The 25,171-nt window shown below is 42.2% G+C and overlaps 1 protein-coding gene across 7 annotated transcripts; it reads right to left on the reverse strand.

Moving 5' to 3' along the window:
- Positions 1-833: 833 nt before the first annotated feature.
- On the reverse strand, positions 834-23,934 carry chd4a (chromodomain helicase DNA binding protein 4a). Of its 7 annotated transcripts, none has more exons than XM_072370514.1 (41): positions 23,758-23,934; positions 23,019-23,184; positions 20,236-20,345; positions 19,745-19,987; positions 17,472-17,590; positions 16,953-17,218; positions 16,649-16,779; positions 16,401-16,539; positions 15,385-15,554; positions 14,979-15,212; positions 14,097-14,300; positions 13,806-14,014; positions 13,125-13,256; positions 12,947-13,046; positions 12,541-12,732; positions 11,169-11,369; positions 10,939-11,076; positions 10,575-10,696; positions 9,971-10,144; positions 9,747-9,888; positions 9,441-9,572; positions 9,227-9,344; positions 8,892-9,016; positions 8,715-8,807; positions 8,420-8,558; positions 8,166-8,335; positions 7,876-8,074; positions 6,270-6,359; positions 5,826-5,917; positions 5,519-5,652; positions 5,180-5,324; positions 3,849-3,996; positions 3,581-3,705; positions 3,223-3,469; positions 2,931-2,993; positions 2,660-2,833; positions 2,468-2,576; positions 2,218-2,350; positions 1,672-1,867; positions 1,304-1,473; positions 834-1,150 (listed from the first exon to the last, which is right to left on the reverse strand). In XM_072370514.1, exons 2-41 carry the CDS (start codon positions 23,077-23,079, stop codon positions 1,136-1,138), a joined length of 5,904 nt encoding a protein of 1,967 aa, XP_072226615.1. In that variant the 5' UTR covers positions 23,080-23,184; positions 23,758-23,934; the 3' UTR covers positions 834-1,135. The 7 variants fall into 7 exon arrangements, with proteins under 7 accessions (XP_072226615.1, XP_072226616.1, XP_072226619.1 ...); XM_072370515.1 differs by having other exon boundaries at positions 15,385-15,551; positions 23,652-23,934; XM_072370518.1 differs by having other exon boundaries at positions 7,897-8,074; positions 15,385-15,551; positions 23,652-23,933.
- Between the last annotated feature and the right edge of the window lie 1,237 nt (positions 23,935-25,171).

Raw genomic sequence — 25,171 nt, forward strand, 5'->3', positions numbered from 1 at the left:
CTCAACTGTGTAAACTTTAAGGGAAAAACTGAATCAAGTCTAATTTCTAACTGTTAAGTCAATGTGTCAAAACTGGTTCTTACAGATTAGGAACAGCAATGTAATGTTTAACCTTAGATATGATACAGTAAATCCGTATGTCTTTAAAGATCTAGTTCAGATGTCCTATTTGGAGCCATTTAAGATTAAAACTGGAAGTTTAGTAGACATAAATGGGCTTTTACAACATCTACACAGATGTCCATCAAACAGAAACAGCTCAACTGATTGCTGCAAGGTCCAGTCTGTGGGGTTCAGTGCCATCTACAGGTGAAGCTATAGATTGCAACCAGCTAAATACTCCTCACCCTGCCCTTACAAGCATGTAGGAGAAACCGAAGTAGCCACTAAAAACACTGATGCTTGAAAATGTTTTTTTAAATTTAAAGTCAGTTAGAAAAATAATAATTCACACAGATTCTATTCTCCCAAAATACTACAAATTAAAACTGGGCTAAAACTGAGGTAGGCCTACAGTTGTGTCACCTCTGACAGCGAAAAGTGACTGAAATATTCACACCTCAAGCTGTTTTTGGTCTCCACCAGCTCATGAAAGGGAACACGTGGCTCTGAAGCTCCCTTGTAATCACCAGCTTTTCTTAAAACTTTGTGTTTTGCTGCAGCTGTCAAATACTGTGGCTTATTCCAGAGATTGTCCTCTGAACTGTCTGAAACCAAGCGACACATTACCAGAAGCTGATGCAGTGGAAACTACATTTTTGGGACCACAGAAGCCCTGTTTTAGCCCACCTGTACTAAAATGACCTAACAAAAAAAATTGTTTTTACATTTTTTTTATTTAGGTCCCAAAAAAACCATAATAACATTATATCAATAATATTAATACAGAAATTGAAAAAAAAAAAAAAAAGGAGGAAAAAATAAAAATAAAATGCTTTTCTGTCCACAGCCTCATTCTCATGAGTCGGGAGGAGCTTTGATCCTCCAGAAAAACTCTGTAAAGTCTGTTTTCAGGGGGAAAAGAGAACTGGGCGTGGCTTCAAGCTTGGGCTCGCTGTCCGTCATTCTGCTGTGCACCAATCAGGAATGTTGAGGTGAGGCAGGGGGTGGTTCTCAAAGTCAGATGAATTTCAGTCTACTGCTGAGACATCTGACAGAGGAATAAAAGAAGACTAAGTCATGGAAGTTTAGAATTATATTACCTTTAAATCATTACTCAAAACTGTATGTTAACTTGTTTAAATTGCAGCAAATGTTACAATTTTCTAAACAAACCAACCAAAGTGTGTATACGTCTGGTTACCTGCTGTGTCTGTGCCTGTGTGTCGGGTCCTCGGCTCGCCAGGCGGCTCAGGATGTTCCTCTCAGACATCTGGAGCCGCACTGCAACCGGCGGTATTCGGGCAATGGTTGCCGGGAGGCGGGTTACATCCGCCTTCATGTCACTCAGCAGTTCCTCCAACTGCTTCAGCACTGAGAGACACAGACAGAACATACAGCAAGTCAGACTACAGTTTCTCTTTGCTCTGACGATACAGTAAACAGCAGATTTCTGGTGTTGACATTAAGAAATATTAAAGGCATACTAAACACAGTTTATATCATTTAAGTTTGATTTTTAAAAAATGTCGTGCTTTTCGGCATGTTCCGCATCACACTTCCAGTGTTTACCTTTGTGCAGGACGGCGTTTGCCGGTTTGTTCCCGGACATTGACTCCTTGCTGAGGTGCTGGTGGGACTCAGCCAGACACTCCACCTCGCTGAAGCGGGTGTTGAGGGCCATGGAGGGGTGGGAGGGGTCCTCCGACATGTTGAGGTAGGCGGCGCGACGCAGCTGCTCCTCGATCACCAACGCTTGTTCCAACAGCTGGAGCAGAGACAAAAGAAACCGTCACAGTCTCCTTAAAATAAAAAGCCACTGAACTGAAGTCAATCTGATTTCTTTAATATATAATTATAAATGTTTTCAGTTGAAGATGACCGGCTATTTGTTTTCAAATACATCACAGCTGTTCAGACTGACATCTTGGAGTTTACAACTGACAAATGTTGACATAAGAAAGAATAATCAATAAAAATAAAAAGATTATATCTTTGTCTGAAAAGAAACTGCTTGTGTTACAGATTCTGATTCAGATAGCAGGGAGACATAAACCATCTCAACATCCAAGTGTGTCACTCATAACTTTATTGAATCGAAAACATTTCCTTCCATACCTTGAATCTTCTGGCGAGGAACTTGTTCTTGATTTCCAGAAAGTTCCCTCTGTTCATCTCTCCTTTGAAAGGTTCATTGAGGATGGCAAACCTCACGTCATTCTGAATGTCCTGCCAGCGGGCGTAACCATGTCTGAAGTAGGCGATGGTCAAGAGGAACAACGGCTCTAATCTCAGCACTACAATTTATCGGCACATCCACAAATAAAATGAGACAAACGAGACATTAAGTCAGGTGGGAAAAGGATACTGTATGATGCCAGCCAGCAGCCAGTAGTCGTGGCGACGATGCCAGATCTCGTTTGTTTTCTTGGTAACCGTGGCAGCGCGCTCCTCGTTCTGCCACAAAGAATGGAGCTCTGCAGGGGAAAAGGGAACGAAGGCGTCAGTGATTCAATAAAAACATTTCACAACGGTTGGTTTTCTGTGTGCGTGTGAGCACCTGTGAAGCCTCCATCTGCGATGTTGAACATGAACCGGGTTTTGGCCTTCTTCTTCTCCTCGCTGACTCCGCTGGCCGTGGCAGCGGCGGCCGAGGTTGTGCCCTCTTTGCTGTCTCCGTTCTGCAGCTTGGTCGCCTCCTCCGGCTTCTGAGCCTCCTTCTCGTCCTTCACGTCTACATTACGACAGTAAGGAGCAACAATTACTGAGCATCAGATCGCGGCTGAAGTAAATCATGTGGAAAAAAATAAATAAATAAAAGCGTCTGATACCTTTCTTTTCATCTGCAGGAGGAGTGGTGTCCATCTTTTCCGTCTTCTCTTCTTTCTTTTCTTCTGTTGGAAAACAGAAATCAAAAAGTATTCAAAGACAGTAAAGACGGAGGATTTTCAGAAAGCCGGACCAAACGTCAGGTTTGTCAAAATTGAAGAACTGTTCAAATTTAAAGACTAAAAGTCATAAATACATAATCTGGAAACATAAACCGGTAGGATTAAACATATTAAAATTAGATGGTCACTGAAAATCTAAACTGAACAGGACGAAATCTGTGACGCGTTTTACCTTTGACCTCAGAGTCTTCAGGTTTAATCTCTGACCCCTCCGTCTTTGCCTCTGCCGGTGGCTTTGTTTCCTCGCCTCCCTCTGGACTCTTCTTCTCGGCCTCTCCCTCCTTCTCGCTTTCCTTCTCCTTCACGCTCTCTGCTTCGCCGTTGCTCGGTTTCTCCGTCTCCATCGGCTCCTCCCCATTCTTCTTCTCCTGCTGCTCTGCTGTCGGACTCTTCTCGTCATCATCTGGGATGGCGATCACCTGCGGGAATGAAAAAAAAAAAGTCTTAAATCAACACATCTCATGCTTCGACCCCCCCAATTCCAAATGTTCGACACGTACTCGTGTCACTAAAACGTAATAAATATTCACCTCACTGTTGGCTTTGACCGGCTCTTTGCTGTTCTTCTCTGGCTCGCTTTCTTTCCTCACCTCCTTCTCTCCATCCTTTGGAGCCTCATCAGTCTTTGAGGAGTCCTCAGCTACAAATACAGACGGTAGCACTTGTTATAATGTGCTTTTATGAGCTCTGCAGCCTTATTGGGACATTGATAACAGCTAGAAATGTTTGGATTGGACACTGTAGCCTCAACAGAATGTGAGTTTGTCAGTTTAACTATAATTAAAGTCCAACCTGGAGCGGGGGTGTTGGGCTGTGTGTCGGCCGGGGTGCCGGTGGAGGGGGTTTTTCCAGGAGACTCAGGCTGCGCTGCGGCCCTCTTGTTCTCTTCCAGCTCTGCCATCCAGGGCATTGACCACTGACCATTCACATGCTCGAACTCCTGGACCTGGAAGACAAAGTGGAAGAATCCACTCAGGTTGATTTCTTGAGAATCAGGAGAGTAGAGAGGACACAGAGGTGCAAGTCATACTGTAGCCCAATTATCTACATTTATCCAATAACAAGCACTTAACTGCATAGATTATGCCCAGTTAAAATAAATCAGTTTGGTTTTATTCACTTAATGATGGCTTTTCTTCTACAGACTTTTATTTAGACTTTAGCTGTGCTTGTTCGGATGTTTCAAGACTTTTTTAACCCCCCCCACAAACAGTTCTGAGACGCAGAGATGAAACACTGTCCTGCAACAAAATGACCCTCTTTTGGCCCTCTGAACATAGACAAACACTTTTAGATCACTGAAAACATTTGGAGAAGGACACATTTTTGCTGCCTTGTTGGGTTTCCATCACGAGAACTTCAGAACCCTCTAAACAGTTTGTTTCTCTAAAGCCATCATTACGTCACTTTAAACATCGTTTACAATATATCGTTTGAATCTTCCTGTAGAGGACTGCGGTGCAAGTGTTCGTTTTCCCTGCAAACAGATGTTTTAATATCAATCTGCTGTATAAATATCGTTGTGAACAATAATCTGTGTTTGTGAACGCTCACTGCAGAGCGAATAATCAAGCGTGAAAGTCCCAGAAACAGTGCTTAAGCCTGACACTCCCCAGTCAGTCAGAACCGAAGGAGGCCTTTCGGACGAGAGTTGAAACGTCTTCAAAAACCAGAAAAGAAGTCCAATTGACTTCTATTCAAGCACTTGGATTACCATGACCTGGATGACCAAGAACCTTCAAAAATATCTGTGCAAAGCAGAACAGAAACCTTACATTTTCCCCACAGTGTTCAAAGCATAATCAATAAACTAAGAGGAACAATGAATTTTATTTAATGTGTACATTTCTTGTGTAATTCAGACTGCAATCTCCACTTCCTTTGTATTTTAATTGGAGGATAATTAACAGGAGGATGCATAAAATGAACAGATTCTCTCAGCTCTTCAGTGTAACAGACTGTTTTGGTACTCAAACTGTTAGAAAAGCGCCTTCTTCTGAAAATCTAACCGAAACATTCACTCTGCAGACTTATGAAAGACGACCCTTTATAGAGTCTTTCATGTCTTTCTGTCGTGAGTTGAATTAAAACTGGGAAGAAAAAAAAAAGAAAAGTTTTTTTCTTTTTACCTTCTTGCGAATAAGTGACATAACACCAATGCGAGTGAGGACGTGTTGCCGTGACAACCCTTCTCTGGGGACACCATCTGCGAAGGTCTCAGCCCCGTCGGCCCCAGGCTCACAAAGGTGGCGCATAAACAAAGAAACGTAGGCCCTGGGAAGATGAGAAATGAAAAAGATTTAGAATATGAGAGCCGATCTTAAGATCAACTTAAACAGAACAAAGACAGACTAATCTACATAAAACTGCTGCTTTTAAATTGTAGGGAGTTCAAGTTAAACTGAGCTTTATGGGGAGGAAGATGGAGTTCATAGCATGAAGTGAAGATGTAAACAGAACAAGCTTACTTGAATTCTTTCTCCGATTTCCCTCGCAGGTCTCGGACCAGCCACTGGGTGGTGAAGGCATCTTGGGGAGGCATCCCATAACGCATCACTGCATTCAGGAAAGCCTTCCTCTGACGAGAGTTGAAGCCCAACACCTGGGAAACGGAAGAGGGTCAAATATCAGAACTTTTTCTTTACTTTTCCCTGTATTTCTACAGCTATCTGTTGGTTTATGAATACCATACGGCATGATGTACGTAAAAAAAAACAAACACGCAGATTCAGTGGCTTTTAGCATATGACTTTGTACAAAAGTGGAGGATCTCACCTCAATGTTGCCTCCCACCCTGGCCAGCAGGGGGGGCAGTGGTTTGTCTTTGTCATTCCTCAGGCCCTTTCTGTTTGGCCGGCGAGAGTTGGCTGCAGAGAAGAAGCAGATGTGGTGATTATACAGCAGATGACACGAGAATATGTGCAGCAAAGCGGGTGAAATGCACCAATAAAAATTCAGTCCATTATAAATCAGTGTCAATGATCATCTGAGAAAATGCTCTTGAAACAAATTACGTTACATTTTGAATTTGTGGAGAGGGTTTTACAGTTAAAGAGCACGAAAAACACAATCACGCTAAATTATATCCTCTGATAAATAACTTAGAAATCAAACATTATATAAATTGATTTAAGATTTGAGTGGAGGCTGGGTGGGAACTACCAATTAAAAAATTATTTAAACATTCACACCTACATGAATAAAGAAAGTGGTTCTTACCCTCTGATCTCTCATCAAAGTCCTCGTCGCCCTCCTCAGATGCCACAGAGTAATCTGATTGGCCGTCGGACTGGTCATCCTGCCAATCAGCTTTCGGGCAAAACAAAACACAACTTTAACTACTGAAATACGACGGAGGAATTTAGTATAAAGTTATGTTCACTGGGAGGTGAATTAGAAACACAGTTTAAATGTCACACTGTCATCTAATCCAGACAAAGGTGTGCAACTCTGCTGATGTGTTATGATGATACTCTTCTCTATGTTTTCATATAAACGCACAAGTTAATGCGCTGTAAAGTGTCACTTCCGCCTGTTGTTTTTGACCTACAGTCTGTTTTGCACTATTTTTGCTACATGGCCTCAGATCACTGAGCAATGAAGAGAAACGATATGGAAGCAACCCCTACGATGAGCATAATAAACATTCTGGGGCTGTTCAGAATGTCTTTTCTGGGGCTATGGATATTCCTGTGTGTAAATGCTTCAGTAAGGTGCTTTATTATAACCATGCATACTGACAAAATCATACACAGATGTCCCTGAAAACTGAACCTTTTAAGAGAAAATGAAAAGCAACTGCAAAGCTCAAAATCTCTCAACCTTCCCTTTAGTAATTTTTCATATTAATTACAGCAAATTAATTAGGAAACAGTCTAAAAATTGTTTCCCCATCATCCGTACCGTATTTTCCAGAGTATAAGTCGCACTTTTTTTCATAGTTTGGTTCTTCAACTTATATATCAACATATATATAATTTAACATGTTTAAAATGTAAAATTCATACTGACTGACAAGGAGTAAACATTGCCATCTACAGCCGCGAGAGGACACTCTAGGCTTGTGACAACTATATGCTAACAAAGAAAGAGATGACTTTGCAGGCGGGCTTTCTTGGTGTTACCGCTTCATGCAACTCAACTGCCTCTCTATCAGAGCACGGTGTGTCAGAAACTGCCAGCAGACTTCCAAGCCAAGGTGGACAGTTTCCATGAGTTCATTGAAAAGCAGGTAACACAACGTGTCACCGGATCATATTACCAACATAAAATTCTAAATAAGTGCTGTTTTTTTTTTTGCCTCTTCACAACGCATTTTATGACTTATAGTCTGGAAAATACGGTAATATACAGCAACTTTAAATATTAACTCCAGTGCATGGTCATACAGAGGAATAAAATCCACTGAACACTAGCACTCACACATGTAGAATCACCTAATTTAAGTCATCCTTTCCAATAAAAAAAAACTAAACACCAGCAGCAAAACACAGACATCAAACTGTAGTTTTCACTTCATCATTTCCAAACTAATGAAAGAAATCTAATTCGCTGGCATAAAAGGGTAAAGAAATCAGAAAATATTTAGATTTTCATAAAGTTAGAAAGTTACTTATGTATTAGGGGCTTCTCACAGACTAATTATAATTTTCATTTTTCAAGACTAAGCACTGATACGAAAACAATATCCAACTAAATAATCAGATCTAAGCTTCAGTTGTTCTAACATTAATATATGCTTGAAAATCTCTCTGCTTGCACCTAAAGAGTTAAAGACCTTCAGAAAGAAAGATAGAAAGAGTCTGAAAAAGAACTGTAATGTCACCATTTTTAAAACGATGGCTACCTCTGTCTTCTTGCGAGCCGTCGTTGTAGTTGACCTGTTTGCGGATACGTTTGCCTTTGCCCAGGTTTCGGGCCAGATCCTCCTGCTGTTGCTCGTAATGGTGCCGCAGCAGCTTCTCCCAGTAGTCTGGATCCACGCTCTCCTCCTGCTTGATGATCTCCCGCTGCACTTCCTCCTCCTGAGCGTTGGCGAACAGGTTGAGTAGAAGTAAGGGGGTTGATTGAAGCAAACATCCCATAATTCCACACCACCCGGTTGGAGAAACTCACCTCTTCCTCCTCGTCTTTGACCACATACTGAGCCACTTTGAAGGAGCTCAGGTATTCATTCATGCTCTGCAGCTCTGTGTCATCTGTGGCATCCTGGTTCCTGTCCAGCAGTCTGTCGATAGCTTTGTCGTCGTAGTGAATGATGCTGCTGTCCTCCTCTTTGTTCTCACCTGAAGACATGCAAACAAGTTTATTTCATTTTCTTTATTTCTACCATCTCATGAGGGCATTCATGCTCGTGCACCCATCCTCACCTTCTCCCTCATCCTTGAAAAGCTCTTCTGTTCCAAACTTGAGAATGTCATCCAGTTCCTGTTTGGACATGGAGCCGGTTTTGGATCCGAGACCAGGTCGGACCACCAGGTGAGTCAGCATCATCTTCTTCTTAGCAACCTGGAGCAGAAACACAAGGAAGCGGGAAATCTGTTACTAAAGCTAGTCTTACATTCAAATAACGAGACGTTCACTCAGTTTATTAACTGATTAATTAGCAATTCTACGTTGGCTCACTGGACGAAGAAAAAATACAGCATCTCAGGCGCCTTTTACCTGAGTAATCCTCTCCTCCACAGAGGCCTTGGTGACAAAGCGGTAGATCATCACCTTCCTGTTTTGACCGATACGATGAGCTCTACTGAAAGCCTAAAGACAGAGAAAAATAGAGAATAAATCAAATGATCCGTTTTTAACCAAGTTCGAATGTGAAAAAGGGCGACAACGCTGTACCTGGATGTCATTGTGAGGATTCCAGTCCGAGTCGTAGATGATAACAGTGTCGGCTGTGGCCAGATTGATACCCAAACCTCCGGCCCTTGTTGACAAGAGGAAGGCAAACTGTTGAGCACCAGGAGCTGAGGGACAAAGATGGAAACGATTAATGTCACGGTAAGACAGAAAAGGCACAAAAATATTAGCTTTTTGATTTTCTGAAACTTAGTTACATGAATTTAGAGGATTTAACTGATCAAAACCAAAGATGCTGAAATCCCAAAGCTCGCAGAAAAAGAAGGGATTGATGACAAAACTAAAAGATAGATCCAGATTTGTATGAATCATCTCACCATTGAAACGATCAATGGCTTCCTGTCTCATCCCTCCTGTTATTCCTCCATCAATCCTTTCGTACTTATAACCTTCATTCTCCAGGAAGTCCTCCAGCAGATCCAACATCTTGGTCATCTGCAGAAAAAGAGTGAAAGCAACAGCTTGATTAATAAAAAAAAAAAAAAACATCCCAAATAAAACTTAAAAAGCATGACATCCAAAGTGCCTCACCTGAGAGAAAACAAGCACCCTGTGTCCTCCCTCCTTCAGTTTCCTCATCATCTTCTGCAGTAACGTCAGTTTTCCAGAAGATTTTGTAAGAGCATTTCCGTCGTACATCCCATTGGGCATCTTTGGAGCTTCCTGTTAAAATGAAGGTGTTTTAAAAAATTTTAAAAAAAAAGCTCATTCTGACAGGAGTCCCGTTTGCACCATAAATCTGATTCATCTCTACATTCGTGTCTTTTTGGCATTTTTCCTAGCAGACAGCAATTTAATTTATTAGTGGACCATCTTAAAAGGGTGTTTGGGTCATACCATGGCAGCTGCTGGGAAGAGGTAGGGGTGGTTGCAGCATTTCTTGAGGTCCATGACAACATTTAGCAGTGAAACCTGGTTTCCTCCTCCTTTTGTGTTGAGGGCCTCAAAGTTTTTCGTCAGGATGAATTTGTAGTATTTCCTGCAAACGAAAGATGTAAACGTTCAACCCTCTCTCATCCACCTTGGATATATTGAAGACTGACTGCTGGCCACAGACTCACTTTTGCATGGGGCTGAGCTCCACTCTGACAATGAGCTCGGTCTTAGAGGGCATGTGTTTGAAGACGTCAGCCTTTAACCTTCTGAGCATGTGTGGACCCAGCATGTCATGCAGCTTCTTGATCTGGTCCTCCTTAGCGATATCGGCAAACTCTTCCAGGAAAACCTCCAACTGGCTGCAGACGAAGACAGACACAGGTGAGCTTTTTCCTGCTCAGATACACTGCAGTCCCACTGCTCACAGATGAGAGAAGCCCGCTGCTGCTGGAGTTTTACTTTGTACCATTTCTCTGACCTCATGTGGAATTGGACTCTTAAACAGTAAATGTTAGGCACTCCAGCAACCTCTTTGCCTCCTGACTGAACACTAATGTGATGTTTTTAGAGCAGCAGCGCAACCACAATGCTTTTCATGGTGAATTTGATATTGCATTATTCAACTCATGGTTTCTTGTACAGCAAGTTCAGAATGTTTTCATTCGACTATAACTTTACACAAGCAGCAGAGCTCAAAAACTTTAAAAACACGTCTGCTAAACAAACACAAACAAATTAAAAGTCAACACTAGGAATCATCCGATCCACCACAACACAAGCCTGACTTACTTGAACCTCTCAGGTGTGAGGAAGTTGAGAAGGTGGAAAAGCTCCTCCAGATTGTTTTGCAGAGGAGTTCCAGTCAGCAGCAGTTTGTGCTGCAGAGAGTAGTTGTTCAACACCCGGAAAAACTGAAGTAAAGGACAAAGAGAACACGTTAAAAAAGGTTTCAGGTTGCGTGACAAAAAGCTGCAGCGGTTGTCAAGTCAGACATATTCACAACAGATTGAGAACAGTGTTTGAAAAGAAAAAGATAAAAGCATCTAAAAGCAGGAAGTGGGCTTTTATAGAGGAATTTTATTGCATGTTTAATGTTCTTGGTGGAAAGATTGGTCGTTTTTCATACCAATTCTACAATTTTGTGAGTTTGTACCTTGGACTGGTTGTTCTTCAGTCTGTGGGCCTCATCCACCACTAGACAGGCCCAGTCTATAGAGCCCAGGACGGCCATGTCGATGGTGATCAACTCGTATGATGTCAGCAGGACGTGGAACTTGATAGAGGAGTCTTTCTGTTGGAGGAAAGCAACAAAGGAACTCAAGTTTCCTCTGAAATATGTAAGGATTTCTCATTTCTATCTTGGACACTGCTATATCCTTTCACCTTCATCCTGGATGCCTTCTTCCCTCCCCGGATGGCATTGTCCTCGAAGGAGAATTCATTCTCCCTGATGACAGCTCTGCTGTCCTTGTCTCCAACATATGTCACCACGTATATATCGGGCGCCCACATCTCAAACTCTCTCTCCCAGTTGATGATAGTTGAAAGTGGAGCGCTGACGAGGAACGGCCCCTTCGAGTGACCCTGGAGATGGAGAAAAGGAGTCAGCATGTGTCCAGCAGACCATCAGTCATGCGTTTGAATCAACGAACTAGACATTTGCTGGTGTGAGGCTTCTGCATCACTGCTGAAAGGCAAATTACTCCACATACAATGCCTCTGCTAATTCTGTCATTTCACTTATTTTGCAAACTGTCGAGACAATAAAATCCAAGTCAAACAGACACGATGAAAGGATGGACAACTGGTACGGGTCGTTCCACAGCCGATGGCAATAATTCAGAGATCAGAGATGTTCATTGCCCATGTAGAATGGCAATTAAATCTGCACTATGAATTTTAATTACTAGAATTATGAGAGCCAAGTGGGTCTACAATTCTAACTAAACTGATGTTGTATAAAAACTCCAAAGGTTTTGCCATGGACCTTTACATGTTATTCTCTTTTGCTACTACAAATTCGTGTTTAATTTAACCAAGCTCAGAAGCAAACACTCAATCTTGCAACACTGCTCATGTTTGATAATGTGATCATAAAAGTGACCCTTGAGTAAATCTTTAAAAAAAAAAAAAAAAGGGAACTACGTAACATGAAGACTTAAGATCTGAAACTCTCAGTCATCTGAGGGCAAATGGTAATTTATCATCTTTTCCAGCTCTGCACTCAACATTAAAACATGTCCAGCAACAACAAAAAGTTTACAAAATGATCCCATTCTTTAGCAGGAACTTTTCTAGCCTCCCACCTTTAGGGGGCAGCAGTCACACACATGATAAGCGTCTGGGTGTTTACAGTTTCAGATTCAAGTTAATGTCGTCAGATTTCACCTGACTTATACAAAATGGCTGGATGGCTCCTTACCAATAGGACAACAACAACCTACTGACAACAGCACAGTCACACAGAGAATGGCCCAAAAGTGCCCCAAAAAAAGTTAAATTAAGTAGTTTTATTTAGTTTTAAATATTAAATCAATTCTAAGTATATATGACAAACTTTAAGCCATAACCATCTTCTACTTTAAGAACCGGGCTCATGTAGTGGCTCATATATGCAGCTAACCAGCTGAGAATCAGCATTTCCAAAAAAAATGACACCACAAAACAAGACTATATTATTGCATGTGTGCCCCAGAGGGAGTGTAATGCCTCTTCACAGCAGATAAACGCAACCCAGCATTTTGCTGCTACCTACCTCTTTATACAAGGAGTAGAGGAAGACGGCGGTCTGCACCGTCTTCCCCAAACCCATCTCATCAGCCAGGATGGTGTCGGTGCCCTGAGCCCAGGAGAACCGCAGCCAGTTGAGACCCTCCAGCTGGTAGGGGTGCAGCGTTCCTCCAGTGCTGTCCAGGTACTCTGGCTGACGCTCAAACTTTATTGTCGGCTGGAAGTCAGGATAAGATTAATGAACTAAATATAAATTGAATAAGAACTGCTGTAATTGAAGCACGAAGAAAGGCCTTTAGTAAAAGCCATTGAATTTTTATAAAAATGCACCAAACTCATCTTTAAACCTAAAGACCAAACATTTTAGATGAACCGTCTTAGTGTACTTGTTCTATAAAATCAAATACAAGAAGTCATTCCTGTGGACTTACATCTACCACCGGGTTCTCAGGAGGCCTGTCCGGCCGCTTCACCCTTCCTTTCACCTTCATCTTCTTCCCGGGTTTCCCCTCCTCACCCATCATCAGCTCTCTGGAGCACACATACACAGTTAGCTAAGCAATGGTCTTGTTTGAGGTTGTACTGGTTGTTGACAGTGCCGAGCTTTACCTGTGGTTCCAGTAGTGCAGTTTGTAGGTGTCGTAGTCGGGGAGGTCCATGTCCTCTGCCTCCCAGGTCGCCTGGTCGTATGCCAGCTCTCGCCACTTGATCAGGTAGTGGACGTTGTTCTTCCTGTCCACACTGAGGAACACAGCAGAGGAATGGAGAATTTTAATGACATTTTTACACATCTGCTTGATGAGTAACTCAACAAAAATAAGTGTGACAAATATCTTAAATATGAAGACAGTTAAACAGACATCAGCACAACTGGAAAAAACAAGTTTTTGGGAACAAAGAAAAGCAGCTCATTCTATTAATTAGTGAGTAGTCATCATAAGATAATGGTTACAAAAGAAAGCTGATCTGATTCCTAACACATGTACAAGTAGCTTATATAAGTGATGTCACCTCGCACCTGTCAATGACAGCAGGAATACCGATAACTGAGGTTTATTATTCTTAGCTGATCTGTCTATAGCCTGCAACAGACAGACAGACAGCCCGTGTTGAGTTTTTTTTTAAAACCCAAAACAATCTAAGCCCATCTGATTCTGGCGACATGGCAATGACTAACTTTTCATCCGACTGGGCTCATGTGTACTTTGTTTACAAGAACAATTCATGAGCAAATGATGAATCTTGTCTCGGGTAATCAGACTTCTTTGTGCATACTGTGGGTTCTCTGACCTGTGGTTCAAGATGCGGTAGAGCATCAGCCACTCCATCTTGATTCCGAAGCGGAGATATTTCTCCTCCAGCTGAACATACATGGGATCCTTGCTCTTCCTCTTGTGGCACTTATCTTCTTCGCCATCGCCAAAGTCGATGGGTGGCGGGTCGTCCATGTCGTTCTTCCTCTGGTAGTTCCTGAACATCACCTGGCAGTGCATCTCCAGCTACATGGAGACAATAAGAAAGAAGTTTAATGAGGATATTTAGAGAACAGTCTCTTTAAAGTGGTGTCTGTGTCGTACACACCTGGAGCTCCGAGACCCAGGAGCAATGCCAGTAGGACATGTTGCACCATTTGGCGAAGAACTCTCTCTCTGGTCGCCCTGCCAGCGGGGCGGGGTCAGGTGCATCAGCTGGGAGGTCTGGGGGGCGGGGCACAGGTGTGGGAGGAGGGGGGTCTCCCCATCGCCACGTTAAGATCTTCTGTACCTTTCCTTTCATGGGTGGACACTGCAGGACAGGAGAGGTGCATCATTTATCTTGACATTCCCATCTGAACAGTAGTGAAACATGCAATTATTTTTACAGGATTTCCTCCTCAGAACATCTAAGCGAGTCTTTAGTCCTAAGTCTTTAGGAAACATCAGCAAAAAAAAAACAGAATTTGATTAAAGGATTTAATAGTCATGGATATTTTTCACATTCACTGAAATTTAAGAGACAAAGTGAAAAGTCAAGAAAATAAAGAGCAGCTTTTTTGATCATTATGTTTTCATAGCTGCATTAAATCATTTCATCACTGTTAAATCAGCTACTTACTATCTAGATAAATTATTATTCTTCATGGATATTCTTAAAATCAAAATAGTTCCTATGTAGTTACATTGACTGATTGACATTACTGATTGTATCTGCTCTAAAAATAATCTACATTTTAGGCAGCATGTCCACGTAGAGAATCATTTTTAGAGCTTAATCCAACGAGACGTTCCAGCTGTTGTCTAAAGATGTTTAGAATGCATCAAATCTGCTAAACCAGTCCTGGATCAGTGAAAAAGCATTTCCGCAGGGTAAAAACAGTGTCCACCGGATGAAGGAAAAACCATTACAGACTCCATAAAAATTCCTCAGACAGGTTGCATTGAAAATCCATTGGTCACATTTGACCCGGACCGTTGGCCCACTTACCGTGCAGCGGGGGCAGATCCACTCTCCGTTGGGGATCTCGGGGAGCGGAGGGTTGAGGCAGTGGATGTGGTACGACGAGGGACACGAGTCGCAGCAGAGGAGCTCTCCTCCATCTTTACAAACTCTGCAGAACTCCATGTGGTGATCGTCCTCCTCCATCTCTCCGGTCTCACCGTTGTCCTCCTCTCCTTCTGAGGCCTCCTCTCTGGCTTCCCACTGGATCCCTTCCTTCTCCTAGGATTGAGGGGAAACAAAGGAAAATACAGTTTTTCTTCACACTTCGTGCTCTGTAATGCAACACTAAGTGACATTTTGAAAACGGCCTTTAAAGTGTAGCTTTTATGGGCTAGGAACATGAACTTGAGTCATGTGATTGGAATCTAAAAGTAACGAGCAGGTTTCTTACGCAGTGTGGACAGCTCCAGGTACCCTCGGGTGCCTTCTCCATGTCGGGGTCCAGACAGACCATGTGGTACGCTCTGGGACAGGTGTCGCACAGGATAATCTCGCCACCCTGCTGGCAAACCTCACAGTAGTCCTGGTGGTCCGTCTCATATCCGTCACCGTCCTCTGCTTCTGATCAAGAGAGACAAAAACTTTTACCAAAAAAAATATATATATATCTGACTTCTCACAAAAGGTGGATGGGTAACATACTGTAATCCAGGCATTTATGACGCTGTGCTATGTTTATGTTGTTTGTTACAGGAAACCCACGCAATAAGTCACCCTTTCCTCTTGAGTACATATTACCTCTATAACAGACTGCAAAGGAAGGGTTTCGCTTCCAAAATACAAACATCCATTTAGATTGTTCAAGGTGACACTTCAGTTAAACCTTCCAGGTATAAAGTGGAGCTATTTAAGGCATTTCCTAAGAATGCTGTGTCTGAATTTTAGTTCATTTGAGGTCTGGATGTTCAGCAACTACCAATAAAACTTTAAATCTGCAGTGCTAAAACAACACAACAGTTGGAAGGATTTCCAAACTGAAACAGCCGTGTCTTTGTGGGGGACTTGTTTAAGTGTGTTTAAGTTGAAGACGTGACTCCATCCATGACGTCTTCTAATCGGTGCTTTAATCTTGTGACAGCAGCAACAGAAGATGCCTTAGCATACAACAACCCAGAAGATGTTGTATTTCTAAATATACCAAACTCGACTGACTCAAGCACAGTGACTAATGTGTGTCTGTACACCCCATGCTGTGCATTCCACACACTCTCAAAGCTTTCCCTGAACACAGTCATTACTGTTCTCTGCTGAGACGTTAACCTGTAGTGTTCAATCAATTGGTTCTATTGGCAAACATCAACAGCTCAACAGGTGTAGCACCACCTCAGAGTCATCATGCAATGTTCTACAACATATGAAAAACCATCAATAAGACAAGAAAAACAACATTTTCTGGCAAAGACGTACCTTTCTTCTTTTTGGGTTTGTTCTTTGAGGCCTTCTTTTTACTGCGGCTACTGCGGCTGTTTGAACCCTCTGAGATGGAGACGCTGTTGATGCTGCCGTTCTCGAAATCACTGTCGACATCAGGCTCGTCCTCCTCGCTCTGTGCACATCGGAAAAGAAACAGAACATTTCCACTTGCGTTGATAAACATAAACAAGCCGCATCTGCACATAGTTGGGTTTAGTGGAAAATAGAAAGAAAAGTCGCACCGATGAGCGTTTCCTCTTGCTGTTGAAACCTCCCAGCTTGATTTTTAAAGGTGCAACTTTCTTTGTCTTGCTATTATTCTTCTTCTCTTGTGGTTTTGGCGCAGGTTTTGATTTCTTGCGGGCATTGGGACCTGTAAACCAAAAAAAAAAAAAAAAAGAAAAAGAAAGTTATGTTTGAAAAGCCAAGCATCCAAAAGAAAAGAGCAAAAAGCCATATTTCCTGCTGAATTCTTCACCGTTTAATGATATTTTTTTTATTCATAAAAAGTAAATCATGTCTGGCTGACTCCTCTGCCCACAGTACCTTTTCCCTCCTTGGTCTTGGCCTTGCGAATTGGAGGTGGAGGGGTCTGCAGAGGCTCTGCTGGGGCTGGCGGGGCTGCAGCTGCTGGAGCGACCTCTGCCACCATAGTGTCCACAGCAGCTGGTACATTAGCTGTGGCAAGTGCAGCATTTGCAGCAGCTGCACCTCTGAGAGGGTTGTTAGTGCTGAACTCGCGCCACTTCGCACCCAGAACCATCATCATTTTCGACACAGCTATCTTGGGGTTCTTGGCTGCGATGAGTGGTCTGGGGGTGAGGGTAACAAACATTTAATAAGGGGTCTGAGTCAAGCTCTTTTTGTTATTTTAATGCAGTTTAACTCGCAGCATAGGTGGTAAGAGCAGAAAAAAGAAAAGCAGATGCTAAAACTGGGGGAAAAAACCCCTACAAAGCATATTCTTCACGCTCCAGGGCCACATGAAGAGTCTTCTAGCACCTCAGGTCAGTGACAGTTATGTAAAACATTTGGATACTTTAGCACAATACAGCAATAATCTACCTGACAAATTGGCTGAAGGCCTTGTAGTTGGTCAGAGATCTGTAGTCCTCCTCAGTGAAGACGTGGTCGATGTCTTCCATGCCCCAGTCATCCAGCAGCTGAGAGGACGACTTTGGCTCCTACAAGAAACAACAGTAATTCAATTCAGATGGAAAAGTGAAAACACTCATCAACAGTAAAGTTAAAAACAGCAATAACATTGAAATACATTTTTAATTTGGGATGCGGTTTTATCCCCGGTGTTACTATGACTCCTGCAGGTAAAACACTGTCTGCACTGAGAGCAGATTTGCATTTTCCATGTCCTTGCATAGATAAACGTTTAAAAAAAAAGCAGCTTAAACAATGCAATGTGTGCCAAAAATAACAAAAACCTGAGGATTAAACCGAGACTATTTTACTTCTGCTTGAAAGGAAATCTGTTTTAATGTTAATTACCAACAAAAAGCCAAACAAGTTCAACCTTCAAAGCGTAATAAGTTCCAACATGCAGTACATCCATGACAATCTAAAACCAATGACTTTCCAGTTCTCTCAGAAACCATCAATAGAACCCAAATAAATTGATTCAATAATCATTGTGGAGGGATGGAAAACCTGGCTGTGCAAACAAGCTTGAACGCGTGCAAAATTGTTCTGTCATTATTCAAAACACGCTGAGGAGAAAATGGCTTTCTTAACATTGTATAAAAATGTGTTTTGTTGTGAATTACAAAAAGCTCCTGCTGCATGATTACAGCTTTCACCGATCACACACAACCCGAGTGTCAAACATGTGGAACCAGCTGCGACTTCCACTGAGCCCTACGCCGCCGCCGTAGAGCTTCACTTGAAAAAGAAGTGTTTCTTTGTTTTTGTCCATCACAAAAGCCAACTCTTACAAAAATACTTTATTTCTCCCCGCATATCAGCAAGAGCCTCTTCCATGGGGAGGCAAGGCCTTATTTTACTTCACAATATATATAATTATGCCACAGACGCTTGAAATGTGTGTGGAATAATAGCCTTTTTGCAACAACTAATTTTTCTCCAGAATATTTGCATGGCTGAGAGGTTCAAGTGGCCAGTGAAGAGCCTCTAAAAGTAGAATCCAGAAAGCAAGCAAAACCTTTAATATCCGACACCGACCGGCATGTTTTGAAGACAATTACGTTAAATTGCTTGGTGATATAGGCACCAATTCAGTGCCTGTGCAGTTCATTTGTTGAAAACTTTCACATGCTGCCAATTTTTCCACATATGAATGTCATCCAAGACTCAGGTAGCCTTACATTTTATAAAGTACAGACACACTGATAAAATAATAGCTTCATGGATAGTAAGAATATACTTCAGTTATAGCCTGATGCTGTTCTCAAACCTTTGTCCCAGATGTTCAACTTTTATCTTTCAGAGTGAGACACTTATAGACAATGTCTGACCACATGATTATTACCACATAATCAGCTGGTGTCCACGATGCCAAGATATGCTCAAAAGCTCAAGTTCATGCTAACACATCGTTTTTAGCAACAAACAGCTCAAAGAAATAGAAGTATACTATGATATCAAACAGAGAAAAGCAGCAGACCATCGCAATTTGAAAACAGGGGACACAAAATGTTCAATCAATTTTAAAATGAATTAATTATTAAAATACTCTCTCAATCGGTTTGATTCAGAGCGGCTGCCTTTTGGCAGTCTAAACTACCGTTTTCCTATTTTTTTGTTCAACAGATAAACACTACCAGTTTATTTTAAACTGGGGCTCCCTTCAGTTTAAAGGCCTTGGAAGATGAACAAAGAGGCTTATCTCAGCCCCGAAAGACCAATAAAGACCAAAGCTGGTCTGCAACTCTTACAAAACAGGCTGCAGTGTGGACGCTCTGCCAATAAATCAAAATATGTTCATCTAACCAAAAAAAACAGGGCAAACTATGCAGTTGTTTTGTGGAATGAGTAAGTGTATTCAACTACAATCCCCCCCCCTCATTTAAAAGAACTATGCAAGTGGCTCAGCGAGTTTTGGCCAATAATGCTGCTTTGCTTTAGAAAATTTCATATCGGAGCCCATTGATTAATGCATATCATAAAAATCTATTACTCCTGCATGAGTTGTGTAATCAATCACCAACAACATCAAGACAGTTTTCCTTTATGTTAAATTAGATTATCGATAGAGAAAAACAAGTTCCAGAAAATTGTGCAGCATTGGAAACTGTAAAAAAAATAAAAATCTGAGAGTAGAAAGCATATTCCTTCCACCCCATCAAAATCCCCAAAAATGTACTTACTGAGCAATCGTCATCATCGTCATCATCATCTTCCTCTGGCTCTGGCTCTTTCCTTTTGGAGGAGCTCCTCTCAACCACGGCACTGCTCCTCTTCTTTTCTTTGCCACTGCTGCCTCTCTTCTTCTTCTTCCGTCCAGGAGTGTAGTCGCTACCCTCACTTTCAGAGCGTTGGGCAGGGCCACCATCTTCTACATCCTCCACTCCACCCATGTCCATGGGCTCTGGGGAGCTGATGGCAAGCTCCTGAAACAAGGAGAGTACAGATGGGAGTCAGCAAACGGAGAACAAAATGTTCAAGAAACAATGGGAACAAGGCAGAAGGACTCATCTTTCACTGTAATTTGATTATGATTTCAGTAAAGATGGATCAACTTCATTCGGGAAAGAGGGGTTTAGATTTATCCATTCCTATAAGATCAGATTTAGAATCAATTTTGAAGCGAAATCACAGGAAACTCCGCACCAGAGACCCCTTTAATGACCCCGGTTACCTCTCTGCGTGACCGCCTCTTGCTGCCCTTGCTCTCTCTGCTCTTCTTGGCTTTTTTCTTCTTCTTCACCTTCGGAGTTTCATTCTCCGAGATCTCCTCTTCCTCGTCATCTGGAGTCAGTGGAGACACTTCATGGTTAAGACACACACTAACTGACTGTGTGGCAGGGCTTTCAGGCTGGGAAACAACATCACTCAGCGGCAAACTCAAAGGTAGCGTGCACTTCCCACTGGAAACAGAATACCAGTCACATGCTGGTACATTTGAGATGCAGTTCAATGTGCCCACCGGACGACCAATTTAGCTGCTACGTTGCGGTCTTTATCTTTTAGAGTGCCAATGAATGTGAGAAGAGTTTATTATTTGTATTTGAATTATCACAATTAGGCTGACATATATTCAGGAACAAAGTTTCCACTTGGGCAGAAAAATTATTCCTTTAATGCTCTCGAACTGTAAACAAATTGACCTGGTGTGAAGATATTATCATGCCTCTTGGAGGAGTCCTGAGAACCTGGAGTAGTAGAGGATAAACTAGGATGTTTAAGTTACAATCCTATTATACAAAAAGTGCTCAGGGGGGTGATTCAAATCAGTTTTGCTCCAGTGGTTAAAACACTAATTTACAACTTATTAGTCAACATGATTTACCACAGTCCTGCAGTGTAGTATCCAACACTGCTGCACTGACACTCCGAGCCTGTTAATGTAATTGGGTATGGTAAAAAGTAAATGGCAAGCTGCCATTAAGATGCCTATTGTAGAGAAGAGGGTTTAATGGGATGAGTTTTTAGGTCATTTAAAGGAGACCAAGCTGTGCGTATGTGGGCAGAGGCACAGCTGCAGAAGTAACTGTCTTACAGTGGAAGGATTCTCTACGTGTGGCAAATTTCATGAATACAAAAAAACGGTTTTCCAAGTATCTTAAAACTGAGATGATCTTACCACACTGATGCATAGTAGAGTGCAAGTCACAAACGAAATCATTGCACTGCGTATGTCAGTATGGCTGCATGGACATTTCAGTCAAGCCGTGGTCACCGCTCAACTTAGCCAGTTGTGTGAATATCAGTGCACGGTAGAGCGTATACGCGTTGGAGTGATCCCATCCTGAACTGCATTATCATGGTGCGGTAGTCCAGCTTTCAGAGCTTCAATTTCATTCAGTTTTGATCAGACCAATCTATGTTTGTGCATTTTAAAAGTCTACTTTTAGTCGGGCTAACAAAATTATTCGTTTTGTTTTCCAGCGTCAAGGAAGGAGAGCTGAACTTTTAGTAATTTGATAGCAAATAGATTTAACTTTGACCTGGTAGAATGTAACTTTTGAGCTGTGCAGACAAAATAAATTGAAAATGTTTTAACAAAGCTTCTTAAGCAAAATTATCATTACTTGGTATTTTAAAAAAACATTTATGAACTGCTCATGAAAACTGGTGCCTACTGCTGAAATTAAGTCAATTAATGTGTTTTAAAGTCAACCAAATGAACCTTAAACTTTAACGATCAAAGTCATTTTTGTGAAGTTCTGCCGCTTGTATAATGAAATCTTTGACAGCTGAACTTGGGCTCAAAGAAAGTGTGATGGACATTTGTTTACATCTTTTACCAATCCAAAACATCCCATTATTTCACAGATTAATCAAGCAAATAATTTAGTAATTGATTCCTCAGACCATCATGATGATTTGAATTTGTCTAGTACCCAAAGACCTTCAATTAACTTCCCTGCATAACTGAATTAATCAGTTATCAAAACAGCTGCCAGCTAATTTCATGCAGATTAAGTAATAATTGATAACTAATTGCCTTAGCTCTGCATCTTACAAACTATACCGTTGGTAAATAGAAATGTCTTGTAAATCAATATATAATTAGGATACCCCTTAGCTGAAGCCTTTCTTGGTGTCACTTAACTTGTTTCATATCTGTCAAAATGGATTTCCAGGGTCCGTATTAAATAGTTTATCTAGAAAAAATAGACACGAACTGTTCATATGAACAATAATGTGTATTGAAAAAATTTAAATGTATTTTCACCATGAGGATCGGTTTCTGTTTGCACTATAGTACGTTTCTGTGAGATCAGTCAGCAAATGTATGAAAAAAGTGTTATTCGATTAATAAAACGCAGTTTTGTGGTCAATTTCAACACTTGAATCTGATTTGAACGATTATTTGTTCTCAAAGGCTCCACTGTGTACGCTGCGCGTGCCCGTCAGAATTAAACAAACAGTAAACAATCTTTGACCACAACACCCCGTGAAACCAACAGGCATACGAGAGTGTATAACGTTTACGTAAAATAACAGAAATGATCTTTTTCTCCCTTATTATTTATACTTTTTTCCCAAAAAACTCAAACCGATGGCGCCGGCCATGAGGAGGGGAATGCTACAGAACGTCATCCGCCAGCTTTCAAGCTAACTGGCTGCCTCCATCTTGTCATCGACACGTAAAAAATACCGGTAGCTGGCTAACGTTAGGCCCCGGGAAACATGCCGGTTTGTCGGCGTGACTTCACGACAATACAACTATCAACCATGCAGCTTCTGTTTGCGGTTGGAACTAAAAAAAATAGTTTTTTTATGCGCCTTAAACTGCAGCGCAGCCGCGAAAACAGTCGGTTCGGTAATGTTAGCTTGCCGGTAGTTAGCTGCATTGACGAGCTAGCGCTATGCTAACACAATATGATTGATGTGAATGTCAAAAACATCTGCTCAAGCTAGCACATAACCAGCATGAACGTAGCAATTTCAGCTAACAAATGAGCCTCATCTTACCGTGCATTAAGCGGTCGTCGGGAGCTCCATAATCATCTCTGTCATCTTCACTTCCAGACATAGCGGACAGCAGAAAACTTTCTTTTTAGTTAGCTAACAGTTTAGCTAACTAAAAATAAAGTTATCGGGTTGTTGTATAATCCAGAGTTCGGACCCAGTCTGGAGTCTGTCCAAGTCGTGGTTTGTAGTTAGGAGGGAGCAGCCAGCCAGGTTTAACAGGACAAATAAGAACACAAAAGAAAACGGAAGTGAATTATTATTATTATCAAAGAGCTTTCAAAACACAGAACCCGGTCAAAAAGAGGGACATCAACACTCACCACATGTAAGAAAAACGCTAACTTTATCAAGTTGTACAGCTCGTAAATTTTAGCTCCCTAACCCCTCACTCCATCTCTGCGTTCAACTGACAAACCATCTTGCCACTATCGTTACTTTCCGTCCCATTAGCATGCGTGCTAGCCGAGCTGAACCGGCGGCCAGATTCAGATTTGAGAGGAACTGCAGAAACGAGCCCGTCAAACGCTGACATCTACCCATAAAATATTCCAGTGTGACAATCCGAGGTTTCTTCACCCTGAACATCTCACCCTGACTGAAGTCAATTCACAACCCCAAAACTGAGATACTCACAACTTGGCTCCACACAGCTTCCAAAAACAGTTACTCCAGGCTCAGTTTGTCACTAAGTCAATACTTGGAAGTGCTTTTCTTTTTCTGAAGGTAACGGTGTACATACAATTTAAATATATTTCCGTGTTTTTTGTGGTAGCGTGTGCGCACGACGCCGTCTCCTCTTTCTCTTTCTCGCACACCACACACCCCGCGCTCGCGCGCGCACACACAAAGAGATCAGGGGGCAGGCATCCCATAATATCCCCCCCACACACACTCGCATACATATACACACTTCACTCACCCCTCCCCCACTCTGCATAGTTACCTTGCAACGTACAGACCATAATAGTCAACTCACACACACCCCCCCCTCCCTCTTCTACAGTCTCTTCCCCATTCCTCCATGCACATCACCCCCTCACACACCTCCACCCCTCCCTTAGCAACCACGGTTGCCATGGACACGCTCACCCCTCCCACCTCGTGTTACATCCCATAATACTAATGAGTGCAGTCACTGACATCCCACAATAAGCATAACTCCAAAAAGAGAGAGATAGGCGAAAGGAGGAAAAAAAAAGGAAAAGCCGTCACATGGCAACTGTGTGTGCCACATGACTGCTTAACTTGAGAGTGCATGTTTGCATGTATGCGCAGGCACTCTACTGTATGTGAGCGTGGCTGCTGAACACTGTGCACAGAATACAGATGCAATGCAAGGTGGAAACCACCTTTAAAGCACTGTGGGGTCACGAAATGTGGGGTGACCCCAGGGTTACCCCCATATGAGGCCCTGTGAGCTCAGACATACTTCACATAATTTTTACGTGCATTACTCAGCATGAAGGTAACCTTTCAGTCAGTCAGGACGCGGAGGGCGACAAACTGGAAAATAAAAATCTTGCAACCAGGTCGGCGTGAGGTTAAAAAGCCGCACTTGTCCCTCCGGTGAGGACAACAGTGAGAGGTTACAGAGGTCAAACTGCAGTCAAAACCTTCAACTCTGCAGCTGTAAGTCTCCCTCAAAACTCAGAGGAGAGAGCCCAGAGGTACAAGCGCCAAGCCAACAGCTGAGTTAAGCTGTCTGCACACTTACACACGCTGGCTTGCTCCACAGGCTGCGAGGAAATGCATTGCAGTCAATGGTGGGAAAAACGTCTGGGTCCTAGACAGCTTTTTCCCACCATTGACTGGCTGTATTACATTTAGACTGTGGTGCAAAATGCAGAGCTGCTACTGCTTAGTGTGGCAGGGAAGCTTCAGAATGATCTTTCCCTGCATGGGAAATCAACTCTGTCAATGTCAGCTAATAGGGAGGTGCTTTCGGGCCCTGCAGAGAATCAGAATGGGTCAATCTTTGTTATTATAGGACTGTGGGACATGTTTGATCTGCTGATGCAGTGCAAAATTGCTCAAAAATCTTTAAAAATGAAACTGAAGAAATGTAACACGAAAGGATGACATTGCACTGTATCCTATGGGCTGTGCTGGGCCACAGTTTTTGATCATCGCAATTCTCTCCGATGATTTAGCCG

The sequence above is a fragment of the Leuresthes tenuis genome, unplaced genomic scaffold (assembly GCF_036924035.1).
Source record: "Leuresthes tenuis unplaced genomic scaffold, fLeuTen1.0.hap1 SCAF_18, whole genome shotgun sequence".
NCBI lineage: Eukaryota > Metazoa > Chordata > Actinopteri > Atheriniformes > Atherinopsidae > Leuresthes > Leuresthes tenuis.